Source organism: Amaranthus tricolor, chromosome 15 (genome assembly GCF_026212465.1).
Source record: "Amaranthus tricolor cultivar Red isolate AtriRed21 chromosome 15, ASM2621246v1, whole genome shotgun sequence".
Classification (NCBI taxonomy): domain Eukaryota; kingdom Viridiplantae; phylum Streptophyta; class Magnoliopsida; order Caryophyllales; family Amaranthaceae; genus Amaranthus; species Amaranthus tricolor.
This window is the reverse complement of record NC_080061.1, coordinates 20,375,585-20,399,546: the sequence shown is the minus strand read 5'-3', so window position 1 is coordinate 20,399,546 and position 23,962 is coordinate 20,375,585. Positions and strand designations below refer to the sequence as shown.

The 23,962-nt window shown below is 39.3% G+C and overlaps 1 protein-coding gene across 1 annotated transcript; it reads right to left on the bottom strand.

Annotated features, from left to right (window-relative positions):
* Positions 1-16,901: 16,901 nt before the first annotated feature.
* Positions 16,902-19,483, bottom strand: LOC130801138 (uncharacterized). Its single transcript, XM_057664906.1, has 4 exons — positions 19,325-19,483; positions 17,960-18,970; positions 17,155-17,856; positions 16,902-17,072 (listed from the first exon to the last, which is right to left on the bottom strand). The coding sequence occupies exons 1-4, from the start codon at positions 19,481-19,483 to the stop codon at positions 16,902-16,904; spliced, it is 2,043 nt and encodes a 680-aa protein (XP_057520889.1).
* Between the last annotated feature and the right edge of the window lie 4,479 nt (positions 19,484-23,962).

Below are 23,962 nucleotides of genomic sequence, written 5' to 3'. Positions count from 1 at the left end.
ATTATACATTGCAAATATGCAATAGTATTTGTTTGGGAATGGGAGTATCAAACAAAACGTTTTTTTAGACTTACATCTCACATTCCATTGTTGTTAATTGCCATCTTTTTCAATGATTGGGTTAAATAATTAATTTCATAAATTTCATTTAGACTGATGGTAATTGATTACTTCCATGTTTGGGATAATCTAAATTGCTCAATTCTTAGCTGCAATTATTGGAGGTAATGTTTACTAGTAACATAGCTTACTTAAATGATATACCAAAATCACAATTAATGCAATAAAAGTGGAACATAGAAAGTGTATTACATTATATTTATTTTTATTTTTATAAATTTCCTTTAAATATAAAAACCTCTGAAGGTTTAGTTATGTAACACCCGAATTTCCTCCCTTCCTTGGAAATTCAGGGGTGTTACAAGTTACCCTACATTCTTGAATCAACTACGAATTCACTATTTACTTGCTATTTTAATTGTTTTGGTTTTCTTCGTTTGATTTTATGTTAAAATTTTTTTTGAATTGAAGTGTATAACTTAAATTACACTCATTTCGTGTCTTTTAATATGCTAAGTTTTTAATTTAAGAGATATACGTGATTTTGCAACAATTGGTTATTTTTGTTTCTCAATTTTTATTTTTATGGGTAACAAATTTCTTCATTTCTTAAGTGGCGGTATACTCATGGTCTTGCAACACTTAGGTTTTTAGGTTTTTTATTTTTATTTTTTTTAAATTAATGTATTATTTTAATTAAGCATATTTATTTCATGTCTGTCAATATGATATATTTTCCAATTTGAGTTATCTTTATAATTTTTCTATATTTTGTGTAACAAAAATCTCCCCAGCACTTTATTTAAAATTTTTTATATATTTATTTTCTATTTTCATGTCATTTACAAAATAAATTTGTATATATATCCATCTATACTACTCTTATAAAAAGTATGTAATATTTTGTTTTCATTCATTTCATGCATGATGAATAGAGAACTCACAATGCACTTGATTTTTTATTTTAGGTTTTTATTATTTTATTTCTTTTATGTTTTTAATTTTCACATTAAAGTATAATTTAAACTACAATCATTTCTTTTTTTTTTTGGAAAAATGAAAATTCCATAAATCCAGAAAACAGTACAAAAGTGTACCAACATTGAATTCGACCAACCCCGATATTGCATCAGTATGAAGAAGGAGCCCATTTTCGAGGAAGGGTTTCTCCAACTCACCCTTCATGTGCACGAGAGAAGGAAGAATCAGGGAAGAGACAAATATCCATTACAAGCTCAAAAACAAAATCAAAGACTAGGCCTAATCAGCAAAAATTACATCAGCATCTAGACATGATAGGATAGACAAGCTAGTATAGCTATGACCACCCCTTTTATTGATTTGCGAAGCTTCCAGCTGCGAGAATCAAGCTTCCTGACTTTGTCCAATTTGCATCGTATCACTAGCGAGATCTGAATAAGCTGGAGACATGAATGATTGAAGGGACATTGGAAGAACAAGTGATCCACTGACTCTAAATGCAAACCACAGAGGGGACATAGATCATCCAACACTGCACCAAACCTCCTTAATTTAGCTTTATTTTTCAACACATCATTCATAGCCATCCATAGAACAAATTTGGTTTTTAGAATAGATAGTCTATGCCAAACTATCTTGTCCCATCTGGCTCGTGTTTGTTCTCCTTGACATTTGTCATAAACCTGATGACTAGAGTACTCAGACTGTTGGACGAAAGGTAGTAAGATGTCTTTTGTTTGACAAATTTTCCTTATTGTCCAACTTGCAGTAGGCGGGGAGTTGAAGACAGCCCAATTACCTCCTTTCATATAAACTTCATGCACCCATTTTACCCATAAGGATTCACTGAGGGAACGAATATGCCAGACAACTTTCCCAATGGCCACTAGGTTCCAAAGATGGAGATTGCGAATACCCAAACCACTAAACTTCTTAGGTTTACAAACCTTTGACCAACTCATAGTTTCAGGCTTGGAACTGTCTCTAACACCAAACCAGAGGAAGGAACGACAAATAGAATTAATCATATTAATTACCTTCTTGGGGAGAACAAATATCTGGCACCAGTAGAAGGATATGCTCATGAGAACTGAATTTACCAATTACAATCTAGCAGTATAAGATAAGGACTTGGCTTTCCAGATTTTGATCTTGCTTGTCATTTTGTTCACTAAAACTTCACAATCTGCAACAGAGAGACGTTTAGAAGATAAAGGAACACCAAGATATCTAAATGGGAGCTTCCCCAAGAAAAACTGAGTAGAAGCAGCAATCTCCTTCCTAACTGAGAACTAACCCCGGCAACATATATAGCAGAGTTAGCTGAATTGGCTACCAGACCTGAGGTCTGGAAAAAGGAGTCAAGACAATTAACAAGAGCCATAACTGAGCTAAGATTGGCCTTACAAAACAACATGAGGTCATCAGCAAAGCACAAGTGAGTCAACTTTGATCTCTTACATCTAGAGTGAAATCCAAAGGAATGCATATTGCTTTCATAAACTAGAGATCTAGGCAAATACTCCATACCTATGACAAATAGGAAAGGGGACATAGGATCGCCTTGTCGAAGACCTCTTTGAGCATTAAAAGCCTCCATAGGACAACCATTGAGTAACAGAGAGTACTTGGTGGAAGATATGCAAATCATCACTATATTTATGAAGTGAGGAGGAAACTGTAATGCCACAAGCATATCTTTGAAAAAGCTCCAGTCCATTGTGTCATATGCTTTACGAAGATCCATCTTCAGTAAACAACTAGGAATGCAATGCTTACGGGAATAGTGCTTCACTACATCCTGGCATAGAGAACATTATGAAGAATACTGCGTTTGGTAACAAATGCACCTTCTACTTGATTAATTAGGAAGCTCAAAACAGATTTCAACTTGGACCAAATTAGTTTTGATATGCATTTATAGAGCACATGACAACAAGATTTAGGCCTAAAGTCACTCGGAGTAACAAGACATGGGACTTTAAGAACTAAGGTAACAGATGTGATATTCCAAGACTTAAGAAGTTTCCCAGTAGCACAAAAATCTTGAACTGAAGTAACAACATCCTTACCTGCAATAGATCAAGCTACTTTAAAGAATCTACTATTATAGCCATCAAGCCCTAGGGCTTTATCATTAGGGATACTCCAAAGAGCATTTTTAATTTCCTCAGTAGAAAAAGAGAGATTTAGCAACTCCCAATGATCATGATTCAGAATCGGACCAGAGCGAATGATGTCCATACACAAGTGCTTCTTGTGAGGCAGTTGGTAATAAAAAAGGTCATAATAAAATTTATGGAAAGCATGTTGTACCTGAATAGGATCAGTCACTATGCAATCATTAATTATAAGAAAAGTAACTCTGTTATGTATCCTTCTTTGTTTAATACAGCGATGGAACAAGCTGATGTTATCTTCTTCAGATTTGTGCCATGAAAGTTAAACCTTTTGTTGCAAAAAGGTGTTATAATCCTCCTTCACCTTTCTAAACTTAGCAGTAGAATCTTGTTCCTGTTGAGCCGATTTTTTATCCAAAGGGTACAGATGTAGTTGCCCGTGGATGGAAAAGAGTTCAGCTTCAGCCTTATGAACCTCATTCTCCAAGTCGAGATGAAAAGCAGCCTTGAGTTTGGTCTTTAAACGTTTAAGCTTTTCTGTGATTTGAAAGCTTGTATAACTTGGAACTTGGGTCTTCCAGTCTTCCCTAACAATATCAAGTAACATCTCCTGAGTGGCCTAATGATTTGATAAGCGAAAAGGTTTCCTCCCCTTTGGATTGTTAAAGAATCGAACAAGCATAGGAGAATGATTAAAGAGACCTTGGGGAAGAAACAAACCTTCAGCCATAGAAAAAGCATCATCCCATTAAGAGTTTCCTATCACCCTATTAATTTTGCTAAGAACTCTATTAGCCCCCGCTTGTTTATTAGTCCAAGTGAAAAATCTGCCACTGAATTTAATATCATGCAAACCACATTGGACCATACTATTTCGCAATGGAAGGATTTCATTAGTATGAACCCGTTGACCAATCCTTTCATAAAAACTCGCAATGCAGTTAAAGTCACCCAAGATCAACCAAGGTAACTTAACATCCTAAGGAATATTCTGAAGATCACGAAACAAAAACATTCTTTCATTCTGGGTAGAATCAGCATAAATAAAGGAGCATAAAAAGGTTTCTCTAAGCAAAGATCGCACCTCTAAATGTATTATTTGTGCATAACTAAAAAGGATATTTACATTCATCTGATCACCTTTCCAAGCAATGAGAATTCTACCAACCAGTCATACTATGAGTAAAACACCAGCCTGAGGAAAGAGATTGATCAAGAGAACCCATTCTCTTCTCCTTTATTTTAGTTTATAGGAGTCCAAATAAGGCAACGTTGTGAGAAGTGAGGAACTGAGCTACCTTTAATTATTTCGTGCGCGTGTTAAGATCCCATACGTTCCAAGCTAGAATGTTAAACATTAAGGGGATTAGGGTCAGCCCCCAGCGCTTTCTCGATTGGCTCATCAGTAACATCGTCCTTCGGGTCCTCCTCAATGCCATCAAGTGCCTCAAAACCATTTTTGGTAGACAAAAGATCAGCAAGTCCAACAGCAGGGGCAGGAATGAGTATAGCCATTTTAGAATTAACTCATGACGATTAGGCCCTTGAGAAAAAGACTGCCTATATTGGACCAATTGGAAACCATCAAAATCCATAGAAGGTTGGGCCTTTGTTGCCACAGGTTCCGGCTTCTCAACTTTACACATCTCAGTAGCATGGCCCATTTGTTTGCAAGTAGAACACCATGATGGCTTCCAATCATATAGAACCTGTTGGGTGACAAGTTCACCAAGCTCATTTTCATAGTAAATAGCATCATGAAAGCCTTTGGTTTTATTCAAATCCACTAGAACCCTAGCATAAAGCATTTTATCCTTGTTCATAGTTGCATTATCAACTCTTAGCACAGGTCCTAACATACCAGCTATCTTAGTCAACCTCTTTTCCCTCTAATACTTCAAAGGCAATTTAGCAAAACGAATCCAAATGGGAATGAAAGAGAGATTCTCTTTGTCATAAGTTATAGAAGGACTCCAAGGCTTAACTAGGAATGGGTTCTCATCAAATAGAATGTCATTCATACTAGTAGCAACAATACGGTCCTCAATGGACTGAAAACGAACAAAAAAAAATACCCTTATCAACCATACCTACTTTATCAATGGACAAATCCTTCCAAATGCGTTTAGCAAACCCATCTATCACGAGTAATGGCGGATTAGCACCAACAACAAAGCAAATGACAGCAAACTCCCAAAAAGAAACCTCCTCAACAATGTCCTCCGTGTCAATCTTAGCAGGTTTAGGGATAGAGGATTTACTTATGGAAGGAGAAGGCGAAGGCGTGTTGGTAGAACCAATTGAACAATGCCCATTCCAGAAACCCTAGCTGCGCCGCCACCATGACCAGAAACTATGGAAGCCCAATTGTTTTGAAGCTTTGTCGTAGAGAGAACAAGTGGATGCTGCCCAGAAACAGGCGTCTTGCCCATCGTATTACTCAGATATCTGGATGAGAACCCTATGCCTGCGAACTCGAAGAAGGAGATACCACTAATTTCTTGGCCGTCGCAGGAGTAAGAAATTGCCTCACCACCTATTTCCGGGGTCGACCGCGTCCTCTACCTCTGGGAGGGCCCATTCAAGCCGTCGCTTGAAAATCGCCTTGGAAGAGGAGGTTTTTAGTAAATTATATTTTTTAAGTTGCTATATTCTCATGATTCTGCTACATTTTATTTGACAACAATCTCTTGCCGCTTTATTTATTTTTTTTATATATTTATTTTCTCTTTATTTTCTCTTTTGATGTCATTTACGCAATGTAGAATTTCTTGTCTTATTATTTCATAATTACAACATCCAAAAAAAATTGAAATAGTAGATATTAATGTAATAATTTTTGTAACACCCCGTAATTTATCGGGTCTAGAAATAAATAAAATATAATAAAATAAAGTATAACAAAATAAAATAAATAAGTAATATTAAAATTATGCTACTTTATATAGTTAATTATAAGTAATAACGTAGGTTTAATTTTAACGGTAACGAGTTTTATCGCGTGACGTTTCTTTTCTGTTGTGACAATAACACAATAATTACTCAATTAATTAATTAATTAAATTAAAAAAAAATAAAAAAAAATTAAAGGTTGGAATGGGAAGAAGCAGCCGGTTGTGTGAAGGGGGATGGGAGGAGTTTTGTAACCCCTCTCATCATGGGGTTTTATGGCACAATAATTGATTAATAATGCCTATTAATCCTTAAACCTCAATTGAATTCTTCACATTTTTTTTCCAAAAGTGATTACAAAAAAAATCAGAAAAAATTCCTTCCCTTGCTTCTTGGTTTCGGCTGTCTCAAAGGAAAAAAAAAAAAAAATTGGTTTGTGCAATTCAATCTTTTGTTCAAGGGGTAAGTTAGTTGAATTGTTATTATAAATTTTATTCATAAGATTTCTAAGGTAAAATATATTTTATGTATGATGATATCCTATGATTTTTAGGAGGATTGAATATACATTCTTTTATATATATATATATATATATATATATATATATATATATATATATATATATATATATATATATATATATATATATATATATATATATATATATATATATATATATATATATATTTCTCTATTAATCCTTTAATAAACTTCAATTTTGTTAAAAGGATTGAGTTACGTTTTTGATTTATATTCTTTAACAAAGTTTAATTTGTTAAAAGAATTAAGTTAATATTGATATTTAAATAAATTTCTTTTATGATTCACATTTCTCTAACTAAATTACAATTTGTTAGTAGGAATTTAAATGGTATGGATCAAGTAGTGTAGTCATCTATGAAGTTATAAATCCTTTAGCAAATTGGTTTTGCTTGAGGGATTGTGCATTCATATATATATATATATATATATATATATATATATATATATATATATATATATATATATATATATATATATATATATATATATATATATATATATATATATATATATATATATATATATATATATATATATATATATATATATATATATATATATATATATATATATATATATATATATATATATATATATATATATATATATGTCTTGAATCAAGAAAGATGGTTTTTGTTTTATGATTCTCTACAAAATTTTAATTTGTTAAGAGAATTAGGTATTTAATTTAATTATCATAATTTGTGGAGTTTTAAGTCTTTTGAAGATCTTATGGATGGGCCTATTCTTTTTATTTTGATGACTCTTATACTTTGACGATGGGGTTTTTGTGTATGTATATATATAAATATTAATAGAAACAAAAAAAAAATGTAAAGAGAGTTCCGGACAGCAGCTGCTGTCTTGGTATTGGTGCCGATTCGGGAAACGTTAGTCGTTTCCGTTGTTGGTTTATGTATCCGATGTGTTAAAAAAAACTCGTTAAACGCTTAAAATAGTTAAAAATAGTAAATGGATGTTAGAAATTATGAAATTTGGTACCCAAGGTAATTATTATAATCCGAACGCAACGGCGAAGTCGGATTTTTCATTTGAATTTTCTAATCTGTCCGAAATGGCCCTTAAAGTTTCTGGTCACAATTTGTAATTTGGAATCATTGGAAATTGGATGAAAACATTTAAAATTATCAAGTCTTAGTGATATCTTAGTGGTATGGAGTGGATTAAATGTGTAAACACGATCTAATATGTGATCGTTTTGTGTGTGTTGTTTAGGACCTCGATTTATAAGAAGGCGAAATTCCTTTTGTGCCTGAGCAACGTGTGTGTTTGCAGCGTTTAAGGTACATGCTTAGACCATACTGTTTATATGGTTGTGCAAGTAATGTTGTTTTATTTCTAATCGAGGCTTTGTAAATCACATAAGGATTAGACACCTCAAATAATATGAAATAATTAAGTGAAAATTGAGAATTTATGTGTTGTCACCCAAAGGGATTGACGTTTGGTTATGTTACCCAAAGAGGGTTAACAAATGGTTTGAAATATTATAAATTATTGTTCCCATGGCAGTTTTGGATCATTACGGTCACCATGGGGGTATGCATACTTTAGCCTTTGGCGACCCGAACAGGACGGGCAACGTCTTAGGTCGGTGGTTGCCTTGGGATTAGCTCTCCCAAGTGTATTCCACCAAAAATATTTGAAATAATACTTGAACGACCCGAACAGGACGGGCAACGTTACAAGTTGGAATTATCTAAAAATAAATGGTTTATACTTGAACGACCCGAACAGGACGGGCAACGTTACAAGATTGGAAATATTGAATAAAGAATATGTATTAGAGCCTTTGCATGCTAGGGTAAACACAATGCTTGTATTCAACCTGTTTGATATATGTATGAAGTCTCTGACGTGTATTGGTTGTTCTTTGGAACCTGCTACGTTTTGACATACGACGTGCAGCAGGTTGATTGCAGGAGGGGGGCTGGAGTGAGGACTCAGCTTAGAACCCGTAACCATCAAATCTAAGACATACTTTGTAATAAGTTTATAAGTCGAAATAACTCAGTTTATGTAACGAAAGTTTATGACGTTTTCGTTTTATCTCGTACAACTTTTTAGCTAGTCTAGAGGCCGGTGGCTCTCGAGTTGTATGTAAAGACTTCCGCTGACTTGTTTTATTTTGTTTGGCATTGTTTCCTGTGTTGACCATATTCCTTTACCGTTGGAACGTTGACGATCCGAGTAAAAAATGAATTTCTTGTGTCCGTTTGTGAACCGGAATCATGTTTACATATGATTTTCCGGGTCACCTAAACCGGGCCGTTACAATTTTACTTTACATTTTTTTACAAATGAATATGTATTGTCTATTTACTTATCTTATAATTGTATTAGTTGGACTATTTAGTCCATTTATGAAGAGCGCCTCACGGTTAGATCATCTTACACAAGAATTTGTGAAATATATATCACTAGTATAGATTCCCGTGCAATGCATGGTTATTAGAATCAAAATATATACGTGTTATGATTTATAACCATGATATTATTATATATTATCTTTAACAAGTAGAAATTTACATGTTAAAAATATAATAATCAATATAATTATAGCAAATTAATAATTGCCACAGTTTTTTCAATTTCCTTTAAAGTATACTACTATGTCACCTAAAAATAGTGGCAAAGAGAAATTGAGTGTTTCTAAAAAAATTTAGATATTTGATAATAATTGAAAAGAAAATAAATTGTATAAAAGAAATTAAAAGAGACTTAACATGTATGTATGAGATAAAAAGAAAGTGATGGACTATTGTCCAAAAATAGAAATTAATCAAAACGAGTGAGATATCAAATAATGCTAAATAAGTGGGATGAAGTGAGTATTTCCTAACCATTTTCCTTCCCTATTCTTGATTTGCACAAAATATATATTTGAAGCTAATTTCATTGGACATGAAGTACTTAATAATACCTTATTAAAAAGCAAAAAAGTTGGATAATTAAAAGAATGCAAATATTAATTGTTTCGATGATGAAACGAGGAAGTGGGAAAAACTTGAAATACCGTTAGCAGAAGCGTTATCAAGAGCAGCGATTCATGGAAGGAAGTGACTTGAATTCTTGCAAAACAACACGTTAGCCTTGTCCGGGGGGTGATCTCCCGGAAAACCCCTCCGACGCTCAAGTTAGAACGTTGATATGATATTATTGAATAAATTATTATAAACTGAATGCAAGAAGATGTCGGGTTTGATATTGCTGGAATTTAGGTAGGCTAACGAAGTGGAGTATGAGTAAGGATATTTAGGAGGATTATTTTTAGATGCCCCCTTCCTCTCTGATGGTTGTCCCTATTTATAATGGTAAGGAAGGAAGTTACTTCAGAGAGGAGAGGTTGAAGATCATGGGAGCAGTGGGAAGTTACCAGCCTTGGGAGAAGGATAACCAAGCAATGAGGGAGAGTGGGGAGTTGGATCAGGCAGGAGGTTATTTGCCTGAAGGAGTTAGGGCTTCATATGGATCACTTGTTTATGGGCCAATTAAAGAGATGGGAGAATTCAGAAAGGCCCATTGACTAAAAGTCAAGGTCAGTCCAGAAGGTCAAAGGTCATTAAGGTAAAATGACATTAATAATTTAAATAAATAAATAAGTTAGGTAAGTGATACCATGACATTTAGCCGCACGCACGAAGGATGATAGAAGAAAGGCAACCTTGAAGAATCGAAATATCTTTCTTTGTGCGGAAATGGTAATCGTCATTTTGCAGATCATTTGGAGGATCCCGAAAATTGGATTCGTAAGCTTTAAATCGACTGTCCGTATGCCGAATTCCGAGTTGCAACGAAGAAGTTATAGCCTTTTCAAAATAACGCAGGAGTCGCTTCAAGAAAAATAAATAACATCAGTCAAGCCGCGGCTTGAAACATGTCGCGGAATATCTCTGTCCGTCTATACTATTTAGCAGCAGAATAGATGCAGAAGTTGGAGCCTGGTTCATGCTTTATTGATGCCGCAGAAGCCCCAATACTTAGAATATTTTGGAACAAGATAGCCCCCAAGGGGGGTCCGACTTGTCGACTGTACGGATCTTCAGGGACTTGGATATTTTTGAACGAGATCACCACCAAAGCGGGTCCGACTTATAAACCCTACGGACAAGATGCCGGTTTTGTCTGATCTATCTTCCTTTTTGTTGCCGTGCTATAAGCCGTGGAATCAAGGGAAGGTATAATACCGCGGCATGAATGAGTTCACTCGCCAGTCAAATGAGTCAAATGTATTGAAGACGCAGCTTAAATATATACTTAGGTTTTTATTATTCACTGAGGTACTTAAGGGAGTCCGACTTATAGATGTTGCGGAAAGATAAAAAGACTTGGAATCACTTTCTTCGTTCTAACACGCCCCCCCTTTTTCTTCTAGGACGCGGAAAGATCATGTAAGTTCGAGCCTTGGATGATACGGAAAAAATGGAAGAATTTCTCCCATACTTAGAATTTTTACACCTTAACTGGAGGCACCTGGGGATCCGACTTATCGAGCATACGGACATCCCAATACTTGGAATAATTTTTATTTGTCCTGGGGTGTGATTCAGGGTCCGACTTATCGACCCTACGGCTTCAATAGAAAATTTTATAACTTGGAAAATTTGTTGACAATTTCTACCATAATGGGGGTCCGACTTATCGACTCCCCAGCCACAATTAAGGTCTGGTACTTAGAAAATTTTTCAATATTTCCCCTTTATTGAAGGTCCGACTAGTCGACCTCACGGACAAAGATAGGAAAACTTAGACAAATCTTCGACGTTTGCCCCCTTATTGGGGGTTCGACTTATCGAATCCTCGGTTTAAGTTTGAGATTCCACTTTTCGTTCAAGGGACGTTTAGGTTCGATGTTTGAGCATTTATTGCTGCAATAAATAGGGTTGTTGGAACAATTCCCTCTCACCTAACTCTTATTAACTCCCTCAATTCTTCAAATCGCTAGAAAGAGAAAGTAGAGAGAGACGCTCTGACAATCTTCAACCCTCCTTCAAACTTCTGACAAATCTCTCGAACATCTTCAAGGATTCTGACAGAAATTCATCAAACTTCTGACAAATCTTCAAAATATTTTCAAGGTATTCAAATCTTTCTTCAAGTTCTTGAATTTCTTCAAATTATTCTTCAAACTGTTCTTCAGATTGTTCTTCGTGTTCTTGAATGTTTAAAGTTTTGAATTAATTTCATGAAATTAGCCCTTATCCTTCACAAGTTTCGCCTACTATTTTATGACTATTGTTAATATGGATGTCGCGGCTACTCATGAGATAATAGCTAACTTCGACATTAACTCGGCTATCCCGATGGAAATCCCTTTGGTAGCATGTAGACGTTTTAATAAAGAGGGGTTGCTAATGAATGATTCGGACGATAGTAGTTCGGTGAGAATCACCCCTTATTATGTACCAATAAAGGCCGGGGATGAGTCATCTGTGTCCCCTGTATACCCTCCGGAGATAATGAAAACTGCTCCTTGGGAAGTGAGCGTTACTTTCTTCCCCAATTACTTTCCGCGAATAAATCCTGACCTAGAAGGGTTATTGTATGTAGATATGGAAAACATTGAAGGATCAGTCGAGTCTTTTGGAAGGGAGAGCACAGCACCAGTTCCTCCTCCATTCTACATTCCGAGCGGCGGTCCCCTTAACTATTTCATAGATTTACAAACCAAGAGAGACCTAGACAAGCGTCGGGAAGCCATCTCTCAGAAATGGGGTTTGAAAGATGACATCAATATTATTACCCCGGGGAATTATGACACCTTTAGGTTTCCTCCCCCACACTGTATAGCTGTATATTTTCCTTCTTTTGAGTTAGGACTTAGGTTTCCACTTCACCCATTTTTTAGGGAGGTGTTAGAATTATTGAACGTCTCAGTGCCCGAGTTATATCCTAATGCGTGGGGTTGTATGGTGGCATTTTTGATCTTATGTAAAGTTTTGGCCGTGCCACCAACACTTACCGCATTTAGGTATATATTTAGAGCCCGCCTATGTAATTCCCAATCATACGGCTGTGGCTGGGTGACTTTCACCCACCGTCGTGGACTGAAGATAGTCCACGACCTCCCTAATAACCAAAAGGGGTATAGGACAAAGTTTGCCTATTTATACAATTCAGAAGGATGGAATATTAAGACCTCCTTCGACATCAAACCCAACCTTACGGCTTTTAATAATGGGATCCCGCAGTGTTCTTTTGATGATGCGGTGATCATTGAGTATGCGAAGATGGACGTTCAATTGGGGAGGAAACCCATGAACGTCCAACTCAACTGGATACCGGGTCATCCTGAGCTGAGAATGAGAACCTCCTCTCAGCATTCGGCATCAGCTTGGCTATCGATCGGAGTAAGAGTCGTCGGCTTCCTTCCTTCCCTCTTCTATGGTATGTTTACCTGTTTCTAACTCATGATTTTGCAGGGATAGCCAAGGAAAACTTGCGAGCGAAAAATCCGGAACTCATGAAGAAGTTTAGCGTCATGCGATTTGCTCAAGGGGCCATCCAACGTCCCGCGGAAAAACTTCTACCTCTTCCTCCAAAGGTATAAGTTCATACATATGTTCCAAACTATGAGATTTCTTCGATTTCTTCTAACTTTTTCTCTTGTAGGACTCGGCAACGGTGGAGAAGAGGCTGGACGAAGTCCCCTGTGAAGAGGAGGCTCTCCGGCTCCTTGAGGAGAGGAGACGAGTCCACACTCCGGATGACACTCAGAGGGTAATCCCTTCTAAGAAGAGGGAATCGAAGAAGAGAGAGAGGAAAAGAAAGAGAGTCTGTTCCTCCCATGAGGAGAGTGCCTCGAAGAAGGCCTCTGCGGGAACAATAATGACGGCCGTACCTCTGCAAATGAGGTCGGTGGAGGAGGAGGTGGTTTCACCTCAAGCCGAGGCATCCCCTGTCCTGAGTCGGGGCAAAGAGAAGGTGGGGGAATCGGCCGCGGCTCCAAGGGCGAAGGTGGAAGAGGTGTACCATCGTCGGGAGGTTCTACCTTTCCGACACGACACCCCTTTTACTGATTTGGGGCATAAGGGTATGATTACCCAATTCAATAGGGCGACATCCCACTTGATCAGCCATGTGGATGTCGACCTCTTGGAGTCTCTGTCCCCCACCGATAGGGTGCGTCAACTCCAAGTTTCCGCGGCTGAGGTAACGTCATTCCACTTTTATCTTCTTAAGTTAACTATGCTTGGATTTTAGCTTATTCTTTTTGCAGGCTTTCCTGAGGTTGTCCTTTGAGCTCAACCTCAGTCGCCAAAGTGCCGCGGACAGGGAGGCGCTGGCCGCCCTATCCTCCCGCTGCGATGAGCAGGATGAGGAGCTCCAAAAGCTCCGAGAAGAACTGCCGGGCTTAAAGGAAAAACTGGCTAAATGCTCTGACCTGAAGGAGCGTTTAGTCAGGACTGAACAGTGGCGGGAGAGGGCGAGAAAACAACTGGAGGAGACCGTTGGGAGTCTGGACGCGGCTTCCAACAAATCGGCAACCCTCGGCTACGAAGTCAGTCAGCTAATGGACGTTCATGCCAAACTGGTTCATCAGAACCAGTGTCTTTTGAAACAAGTGTCGGCTGACTCGGCCAAATTCAAGACTTTGCTATCCGCGGCTAGGGTGTATAAATTCAGCTTGGAAAGACGAGCCCGGATAGCTAGGGATTGGCTGACTTCGGACGAGATGGAGGCGTCAAGTTTCTTGGGGTATCTGACAGCAGAGATGGTGGGTGCGGGTTCCACGATCACTGAAGAGAGGTACCGTCTGGCTGCCGCGGAGTTAGGCGTTGAATTCGATTCCCTCAAACAAAAGGCAAATCACAAGGGGGACGAAGCTTTGGCCAACCTAGCTCCGATTTTGGAACGGGAGTCGGCGGTACTGGTGGACCCTAACTGGGATGTGGAAGAGGCGAGGGCCTGGTCGGAGAGAGTTGATGTTGCGGCCGAAAAGGAGGCTCTATGCCTTGATCTGGATAAGTTAACTCTCTCCCCTCCTTCGGCCTCGGGCATCCCCGAGAACTTGGCGCTTTCCCAGCTGGAGAGTTTGTGCTTGGATCTGTCAAATCTCCTTATTGATGAAGGAAGAAACCTCCAGGGCTTGTCCAAGGAGCTGTTCGAGATTGAAGTGGAGCCGTTCAATATTGAAGATTTTGTGAGCTTCACTCCAAGTCTTGACGAGGGGGCGGCCGGGTTTCCTCAGTTGCCGGCCCAAGACACAGAGGGGGACGTCGATGCCTTTTTAGAAGTTGTTTAATTTTGTTTTGTAATTGTAATTTGAACTTGACATTTTTGACCGATTTTTGTAATTCGAATTGAATTATATGTATATAGGTTTTTGAACGACACTTCCAACATTGATGCCTCTTTCAATCTTAATATTTCCAAAATTTTGTACTTCCTTATATTAACTCTCAGTCCGCGGACTCTTTTTCCCAAAAAGCGGGGAGTGACGCGGTTAAAATTTAACTGAACAATTTTGGTCTTGGGACCCCATTCTAGGCGTCCGAATTATCGATGCTATGGTCAGGATCAATTGAAATTTAGTTGGACTAATTTTTGACTTGAGACCCCAATCTAAGCTCCGACTTGTCGATGTTACGGACAGGAGACGATAAGCGAAATTTCACTTAGAATAACTTTGATCTTGGGACCCCATTTTAAGGGTCCGACTTATCAATGTCGCGGCCGAGTGAGATTCACTTAGAATAATTATGACAATTTCGTTCTTGGGATCCCGTTCTAAGGGTCCGACTTATCAATGTCACGGCCGGGTGACTTTGAAGATTTACTTAGGCTAATTCTGAACTTAGGACCCCATTCTAAGGGTCCGACTTATCAATGTCACGAATAGGAGATATCAAGCAAAATTTTACTTAGAATAATTTTGAGCTTGGGAACCCAATCTAGGGGTCCGACTTGTCTATGTCACGGATAGGAAACATCAAGCGATGTTTTTACTTAGAATAATTTTAAACTTGGGACCCCAATTTGGGGGTCCGACTTATGGATGTTACTTGAATGCCAGAGATTTTTACTTGGAATAATTTTTTGATATTTGACCCCTCTTTTTGGGTCCGACTTGTGGATGTCACTGATTCGTGGCGACTTAGAATTAAATTGGATATGGGACCCCTGTCAAGGGGTCCGACTTATAGACATAACTGACTTTAATAAGATTAGCAATATTACTGGAAGTAGAAAATAACTAAATACTTGTTGGAGCCGGATAATTCTGAAAAATGAAATCTCTGTTTTATTGAAAAATGTAATGACAACGCGACTCATGCCACGGGATGAAATACTACTGATTTTGAACACTGTGACAATGACGCGGGATGAACTTGTGATTATGATGACATTAATGATCAGACTGGCCTCTTGCGAATCTTATTAAATGAAGTACTTTTTCAAGTGATATCCATTCCATGGGCGGGGTAACTTCTTTCCTTGCATGTCTTCCAGCTCGAATGTTCCAGGTTTGATGACACGGACGATTTTGAACGGACCATCCCAGTTGGCTCCAAGCTTCCCTTTACCTACGATTTTCCCCGTGGCTTAGACTTTGCGTAGGACGAAGTCCCCAACATGAATGTGTTTAGTTTTGACGAGTCGGTTGAAGCTACGAACCATCTTTTGTTTCTGAGCCATGGACCTTAATAATGCATTCCCCCGTGTTTCTGGAAGCAGATCCAAGTTCTCCTTTTTCCTTTGTTCATTCTCGTCGTGTGAGTAATAGGTAACCCTTGTGGAGGGTATGCCTATTTCTACTGGAAGCACTGCTTCGGACCCATATACCAAAAAGAATGGGGTATGCCCTGTTGCTTTTTTGACGGTTGTATGGCTTGCCCATAGGATGCCGGGTAGTTCTTCGTCCCAAGTACCTTTAACCCCCTCTATTTTCTTTTTGATACCGTTCAGGATCTCCTTGTTTGCTGATTCAACTTGCCCATTTGTTTGTGGCCGAGATACAGAACTGAACCTTATTTGAATGCGAAATCTGTCGCAGTACTGTATCGTGTTTTTACTGACAAATTGTCTTCCATTGTCGGTAATGATCACACGAAGAATGCCGTATCTCGTGATGATATTTCGCCATATGAACTGACAGACTTGTTTGTCCGTGATGGAGCTGAGGGGCTCTGCTTCCACGTACTTGGTGAAATAATCAATGGTCACTATAATGAATTTGCGTTGACCCTTTGCGGGGGGGAAGGGGCCAACGAGATCCATACCCCATTTATCGAACGGTAAGACGGCTTGCATGACGGACAGGTAGTTAGAGGGTCTCCTTCCTATCTTTGAGTGGTATTGGCATTCGGGGCATCGCTTGACCAAGGTTTCCGCGTATTTTCTGAGAGAGGGCTAATTATATCCGCTTCTGAGAACTTTGCCAATGACAGTTCGTACTCCTTGATGTATACTGCATCCGCCTTCATGTAATTCGCGAAGGATGTAGTTTCCTTCTTCAGGAGAAACACATTTTAAAAGGGGATGGGTATATGATTTTTTATAGAGCGTGCCTTCGTGGAGCTCAAGCCATCTGACCTTCTTTTGAAGCACTTTGGCCTGATTCTCGTCATGGAGGAGCATCTGATTTCGCAGAAATTTGATGTATGGCTCCATCCACATTCCTGATCTATCAATGGTGTTAACCATGAGATTGATACTGGGGTTTGGAAGAACTTCCCAGATAATCTCGCGAGCTGCGGATGTTTCAGCTGAGCTGGCGAGTTTTGCCAGGGAATCGGCTTGTGCGTTTTGAGATCTTGGGATGTGGACCAATGTGAATTTGTCGAATATCTTGACAAATTCTTTTACTTGCTGCAAGTACATCTTCATGCCATCATCTTTAGCCTCGAATTCTCCATTCACTTGTCCGACTATTAGCTGGGAGTCAGAAAAAGTGGATAATACTTTCGCCCCTGCTTCATTGCAGATTTTGAGCCCCATGAGTAATGCTTCGTATTCCGCTTCATTAATAGAGGCCGCGAACTCGAATCTGACCGCTCTCTCCATACGGACCCCGGCAGAAGACATGATCAGCAGCCCAACTCCGCTTGCTGATTGTGTCGAGGATCCATCCACATTTAACTTCCATTCTTGATTAGGCTCAGGATGTTCGGGGATAGTGCTTTCGGCGATGAAGTCCGCCAAGGCTTGTGCTTTGATCACTGTTCGTGGTTCGTATTCGATGCCGAAATCTGCAAGTTGATTAGCCCAATCAGTGACGCAGCTTGATTTTTTTTCCTTCCAGAATCTTTTTCACAGGTTGGTTGGATCTAACGATGATTAGGTGGGATTGGAAGTATGGTTTCAGTTTTCTGCTCGCCATCACAATTGCAAATAAGACCTTTTCTACTTCGCTGTAGTTTCCCTCAGATCCTCGAAAGGCGTGACTCACATAGTATACGAGGAATTGCTTCTTTTCTCTTTCGGCGATCAGTACTCCTGACAGAGAGTATTCGGAGACCGAGACGTATAAGACCAGCTTTTCCCCGTTGTATGGCGAAACCAGTTTCGGCAAAGAGGACAAGTGCTCTTTCAACTGCTGGAAGGATTCTTCGGCTTCACTTGTCCATTCGAACTTGCTTTGCTTGAGGGTTTTGAAGAAGGGCGAACATCTGTCCGCGGATTTTGATAGAAACCTTCCCAAGGCAGCTACGCATCCTGTTAGCTTTTGAACTTCTTTTACGGACCCCGGGGACTTCATGTCCCGGATTGCCTGTATCTTGTCAGGGTTGGCTTCTATTCCTCTTTCGTCAACAAGGAAACCGAGGCATTTCCCACCGGTGACTCCAAACACGCACTTTTCAGGGTTGAGTCTCATTTGATGTTTTCGGAGGGTGTTGAACGTCTCGTGTAAGTCCGCGGCATGTTGGGACGCCTGCTTGCTTTTTTTGATCATATCGTCCACGTATACTTCCAAGTTTCGGCCTATCTGAGATTGGAAGACCTTATTGACCATTCTCTGGTAAGTAGCTCCAGCATTCTTTAGCCCGAAGGGCATAACTTTGTAGCAGTATACTCCGGCATTCGTAATGAAGGCCGTATGTGGCTGGTCTTCTATGGCTAAGGGGATCTGGTGGTAGCCGGCGTTAGCATCCATGAAACTCAGTAGAGCGTGGCCTGCCGTGGAATCTACCAAACGATCTATTTTTGGAAGAGGATAATCGTTCTTGGGGCAAGCCTTATTCAGATCCGTGAAGTCGACGCACATCCTCCACTTGTCGTTCGATTTTTTCACGAGGACGACGTTTGAGAGCCAATCGGAGTACTTGCATTCTTTGATGAATCTAGCTTTCAGCAATTTCTCCACTTCTTCTCGAGCGGCCTCTATCCGCTCTCTTCCTTGATGTCGCAGCTTTTGTTTCACGGGTTTGTAGCCTAGTTTTATATCAAGTTTATGGCACATGACACTTGTAGGGATTCCAGGCATTTCTTCCGTGGAAAAAGCAAAGACGTCACGGAACTCTGTAAGGGTGGCCATGATATCTTGCCTCACCGGGCCAAGGAGGTCCTTCCCTATTTTGATGCATTTTCCTTCGAATATGTCTACCTTTTCGTATCGTTCTACGGGGCGAGGCCTTTCTTGCGTGTTGGGGTTCTCCGGATACACGCTCATGACACTGGGGGACTCTTCTTTCCTTTCCCTTTTGGAGGGGGTGATGGAAGTTCCTCATTTTAGGGTGTTGATGAGGCATTGTCGTGTCGTCACCTGATCCCTTTTGAGGATATCCACTCGTCCATCATCCCGCTCGAATTGTAGTAAGAGTTGATGAGGGAAGATTGCGGCTTTGATTTTGTTGATCAGCGGAAGCCCCATGATAGCGTTGTAGGGAAAGGTGAGATCCACCACCGTGAATCGTATGGGCATGGTTCTGCTTTCATTTCTTTCCCCCACCCGTACGGGGAGAATGATCGTGCCTAGTGGAATGACTTGACTTCCCCCAAACCCAATCAGCGGTTTGTCGAGGGGTTGCAAGTGCTTTTCTTCAAACTTCATTTTTCTCAGGCACTCCATTGTTATGAGATCTGCCGTGCTCCCGGTATCTACGAGTACCCTCTTGACTTTCATTTGCCCAATTTTGAGGGTGACCACCAAAGGGTCAGTATGAGGTTGTTGCAACAATTAGGAGGTTGTGGCATCAAACTTCATGATCGGTCCACTTGAAGAGGTTTTCGGGGGCCCTTTCAGCAAAGTGTGGACACTATTTCTTGCAGCCCGGACGGTAGGATATTCTTCAGTGTATCCTGCGAAAATCAGGTTGATAGTTCCTTGAGTGTTGGAACTTTCGCGCCTTATCTCATCCCTTTTGAGGGATCAGCGTCTCTGATTCCATGGCCTCCTTTCTGCTTCTCTTCCAGCATCGTAGTCCTTCCGATTGATGAACCTGGACAATTTTCCCTCATCGGCCAATTGATGTAGGATACGTTTGAGTTCGCGGCATTGGGCCAAAGTGTGGTCGTGCTCTTTGTGGTATTCACACCACAGATTATAGTTGCGCCTATCAGAGGGGGTGGCAGTAGGAGGTGGAGTTGGCAATTGATCCCTGATGGCGAAGAATATGTCCTTCCTGTTCCGGTTGAACAGCGGATCATTGCCTCCATCTAACAGATTCCGCATCCTGGGCTCCCCTTCAGTGACGTATATGTGTCGGGATCGTGGGGGCGCCATATCTGACGGGGGTTCTAGACGACGCGGCATGTAGTTTCTTTCCCTCCTTGATGATTGTTCCTCTCTGCTCCTTGAGGGATGATTGGTGGGATCCTTCTTATCCGACCTCCATTTTTTAGGATCATGGGCCTGACATATTTCGGAGGCCGTGACATAGCTTTGGCATTGCTTCATGGCCTCCGCGTACGTCTTTACTTGACTTTCGACCAACTGGAACTTCAGTCGTTGGGCCTTCATTCCGTTGATCGGGGCGTTTAATGCAACCGATTCTTCTAAATCAGTTACTTCCATTACCGCCTCATGAAACTTTTTTAGATAGGATGATATGGACTCTCCTTCCAATTGCGTGATGCTGAGCAGATGGAAGTTTGATTTTTCCTGTCTTCTTGATGCTACAAAATGACCCAGGAACTTGCCTTCCAATTGGGCAAAGTTGTGGATACTTCCTCTTGGAAGGGAGGTATACCACGTCAGCGCTACTCCCGTAAGAGTAGTTGGGAAGAACTTGCACCACAATGACGGGTCAGTGGTATACAGCAGCATCAAGTTTTTGTAGGCCATCAGGTGTTCCTCTGGGGAGGATGTCCCATCGAAGGCCGCCATGTTTGGGATCTTTATTTTCCCGTTGTTGGGAGTATTTAGTATCTCCGGAGCCAGTGGAGAGATTATTGGTATGGGATTTTCAGGAAGGCTACCTTTGCCGGCCTTATTCCGCGGCATAGTAACGTGACGGCTAGATTCCGCGGCTTGGGCTTGCTTTCTTTCTTCCCTCCTTTTATCCACAGTGATTGGACGCTTTCAGACGTCTTTTGTTTCTTACTCTCTAAGAAGGTGCGGGCGTCTTGAGAGGCGGTTTTAGATTCGCCATCTCGCGGGTCTGTCTTGCCGAGACTCGGGTAGATCCTGGATCTCTCCCGCCTCTTCTTATTGCGCCTACTGGAGTGGGAAGTCCTCGAGTTCCCATCTTGAGATTCATGAGACTTTGGTATCTCTTGATGGGGTTCGATTCGTTCCTGCAAGTTTTTTATTTGGTCCGCCATGTCTTCTAACACTCATTGTTGAGTAGGAGTATTATTTATGACGGCGCGGAGTTGTTCAGAGAAAGCGGCAGTGAGGTTTCGTGCTAGCATGTCCAGATCACGACGAGTCACAGCTTGATTATTAGCGTGACCTGCGGAAGTGTCTGTATCTGTGCTGTGCACGGTGGCGGTTTGAGTCAGATTTTACTTAGGGGCCATGACTTCTTATTCTCTCCCCACAGACGGTGCCAAACTGTTTCGATGATGAAACGAGGAAGTGGGAAACACTTGAAATACCGTTAGCAGAAGCGTTATCAAGAGCAGCGATTCATGGAAGGAAGTGACTTGAATTCCTGCGAAACAACACGTTAGCCTTGTCCGGGGTGATCTCCCGGAAAACCCTCCGACGCTCAAGTTAGAACGTTGATATGATATTATTGAATAAATGATTATAAACTGAATGCAAGAAGATGTCGGGTTTGATATTGCTGGAATTTAGGTAGGCTAACGAAGTGGAGTATGAGTAAGGATATTTAAGAGGATTATTTTCAGATGCCCCCTTCCTCTCTGATGGTTGTCCCTATTTATAATGGTAAGGAAGGAAGTTACTTCAGAGAGGAGAAGTTGAAGATCATAGGAGCGGTGGGAAGTTACCAGCCTTGGCAGAAGGATAACCAAGCAATGAGGGAGAGTGGGGAGTTGGATCAGGCAGGAGGTTATTTGCCTGAAGGAGTTAGGGCTTCATATGGATCACTTGTTTATGGGCCAATTGAAGAGATGGGAGAATACAGAAAGGCCCATTGACTAAAAGTCAAGATCAGTCCAGAAGGTCAAAGGTCATTAAGGTAAAATGACATTAATAATTTAAATAAATAAATAAGTTAGGTAAGTGATACCATGACATTAATTTAAAAATACAACCCTCAATTTACATCTATTTGACTAATATTTTTAAAAAAATTATGTCTTATTTTTAAAATTTTATATTAAGATGTATATACAAATGACTAATTTTTTAATGTCTTAGTTTGTAAGTGTTACACTAAGATGTATATATAAACAATCAATAGTAAAAATATAAAAATAATAATGTAAAATAATATGTATAAAATCAACTTTATCTTATTTGGTTCAATAAATATAGCAATTAACCAATTAGATTATTCCATGTGGCAAATCTTTGTGAGAGTGGCACATAAAATTTTTTTCCAATCCTTTAAGTTAATGTATGATTTAGATTAACAGAATTTTATTCCAATATATGACACCAATGTGGTAAAAGTGTAACCATTTTTAATAATTGTATTAATTAGCCTATTTATGAAGAGCATCTAACAATGAAATCGTCTCACAAAAGAATTTGTGAAATATATATTACTAATATATAAACTTATGCAATACACGGTTATTAGAATTAAGATATAAAAGTATTTTAATTTTATAATCATGATATCATTATATATTATCTTTATCAAGTTTAAATTTACACATTAAAAGTTTAATAATCAATATAATTATAGCAAATTAATAATAGTCATACTTTTTCACTTTTCTTTAAAGTATACTACTCCTTCCCTTTAAAATAGTGGCAAAGAAAAACTGAGTTTTTTTTTTTTTAATTGTAGATATTTCATAATAAGTGAAAAGAAAGTAAATTGTGTACAAGAAATTAAAAGAGACTTAGTATGGATGAGATAAAAAGAAAGTGATGGATCATTGTCAAAAATAAAATTAAAATAAAATGAGTGAGATGTATCATACAATGCTAAATAAGTGGGATGAAGTATTTATTTTCTAACCATTTTCTTTCCCTTTTCTTAATTTGTACAAAATATATATACTTGAAACTAATTTTATAGGTCATGGGGTACTTAATAATACACTATTAAAAAACAAAAAAAAAATAATTAAAAGTATGAACCAAGGCTGAGCATTAACAATACAATTGAGGAGCACTTTACCAATGAGCTTGCCACTAAGTTTCATCAACAGCCTGACTGAACTCTTGGGCTCAAAAATAGCACTTGGGACTGAATCAAGCGAAGATTGAGGATGTTTACTTGAGCACTCATAAAGTGACTCCTGAGCCTAATCTTGCAATCAAGAACTCAACAAAACAAGTCAACAACCTATCTACAGATCATAGCTGGCTTTAAGCTGTTATAAGGTAGCCTAGGTCTCTTATCTCCCTATATATAGGTCCTTATTTGCATTGTAAAACTTTGAATCAGTTTTTTTAATACAAGTACCAGAGGTATTTCAAGAAGAGTATTTCTTCTAGGGGATTCATAACTGTGTCGCATTTGTGTTTCCTAACCAGTTTCCCTTTATTGTGAGTGAAACAAGATTGGGTTACAGCCAGACTCCATGAAGAACATTGTGAGTGAAGCATTGTTTGAACAGTGAAGAGCTCAAGGTTTTTCGTGAGTAAAGCCAGAGGGTAATGATCAGTGCATATGATCATATTAGTGTGTCTGTTAGTATTACAATAATGATGTATTACAAATATGTGTTACAAGATAAATCTACACTATTTGTAATCCTTTGTATATGGCTTTGAACTCTTGTTGAATCACCAAGGAGACGGTGAACATGTGGTTGCGACAATCAATGAAGGCACTCAGAAACTTGATGAGTAGAAGGCGTTCATGCACTTTCC

Bases quoted from the DNA above. Each gene is read 5' to 3' on its own strand.
- LOC130801138 (XM_057664906.1), bottom strand. From the start codon at position 19,483: ATGCCCATACGATTCACGGTGGTGGATCTCACCTTTCCCTACAACGCT. The intron at 17,857-17,959 runs GTCTTATTTGCA...AGATTCTGGAAG, and splicing joins ACTACAGCGAAGTAGAAAAG to GAAAAAAAATCAAGCTGCGT. The intron at 17,073-17,154 runs GTCAGATGGCTT...TTTCTCCTGAAG, and splicing joins CCAAAGTGCTTCAAAAGAAG to AAGGAAACTACATCCTTCGC.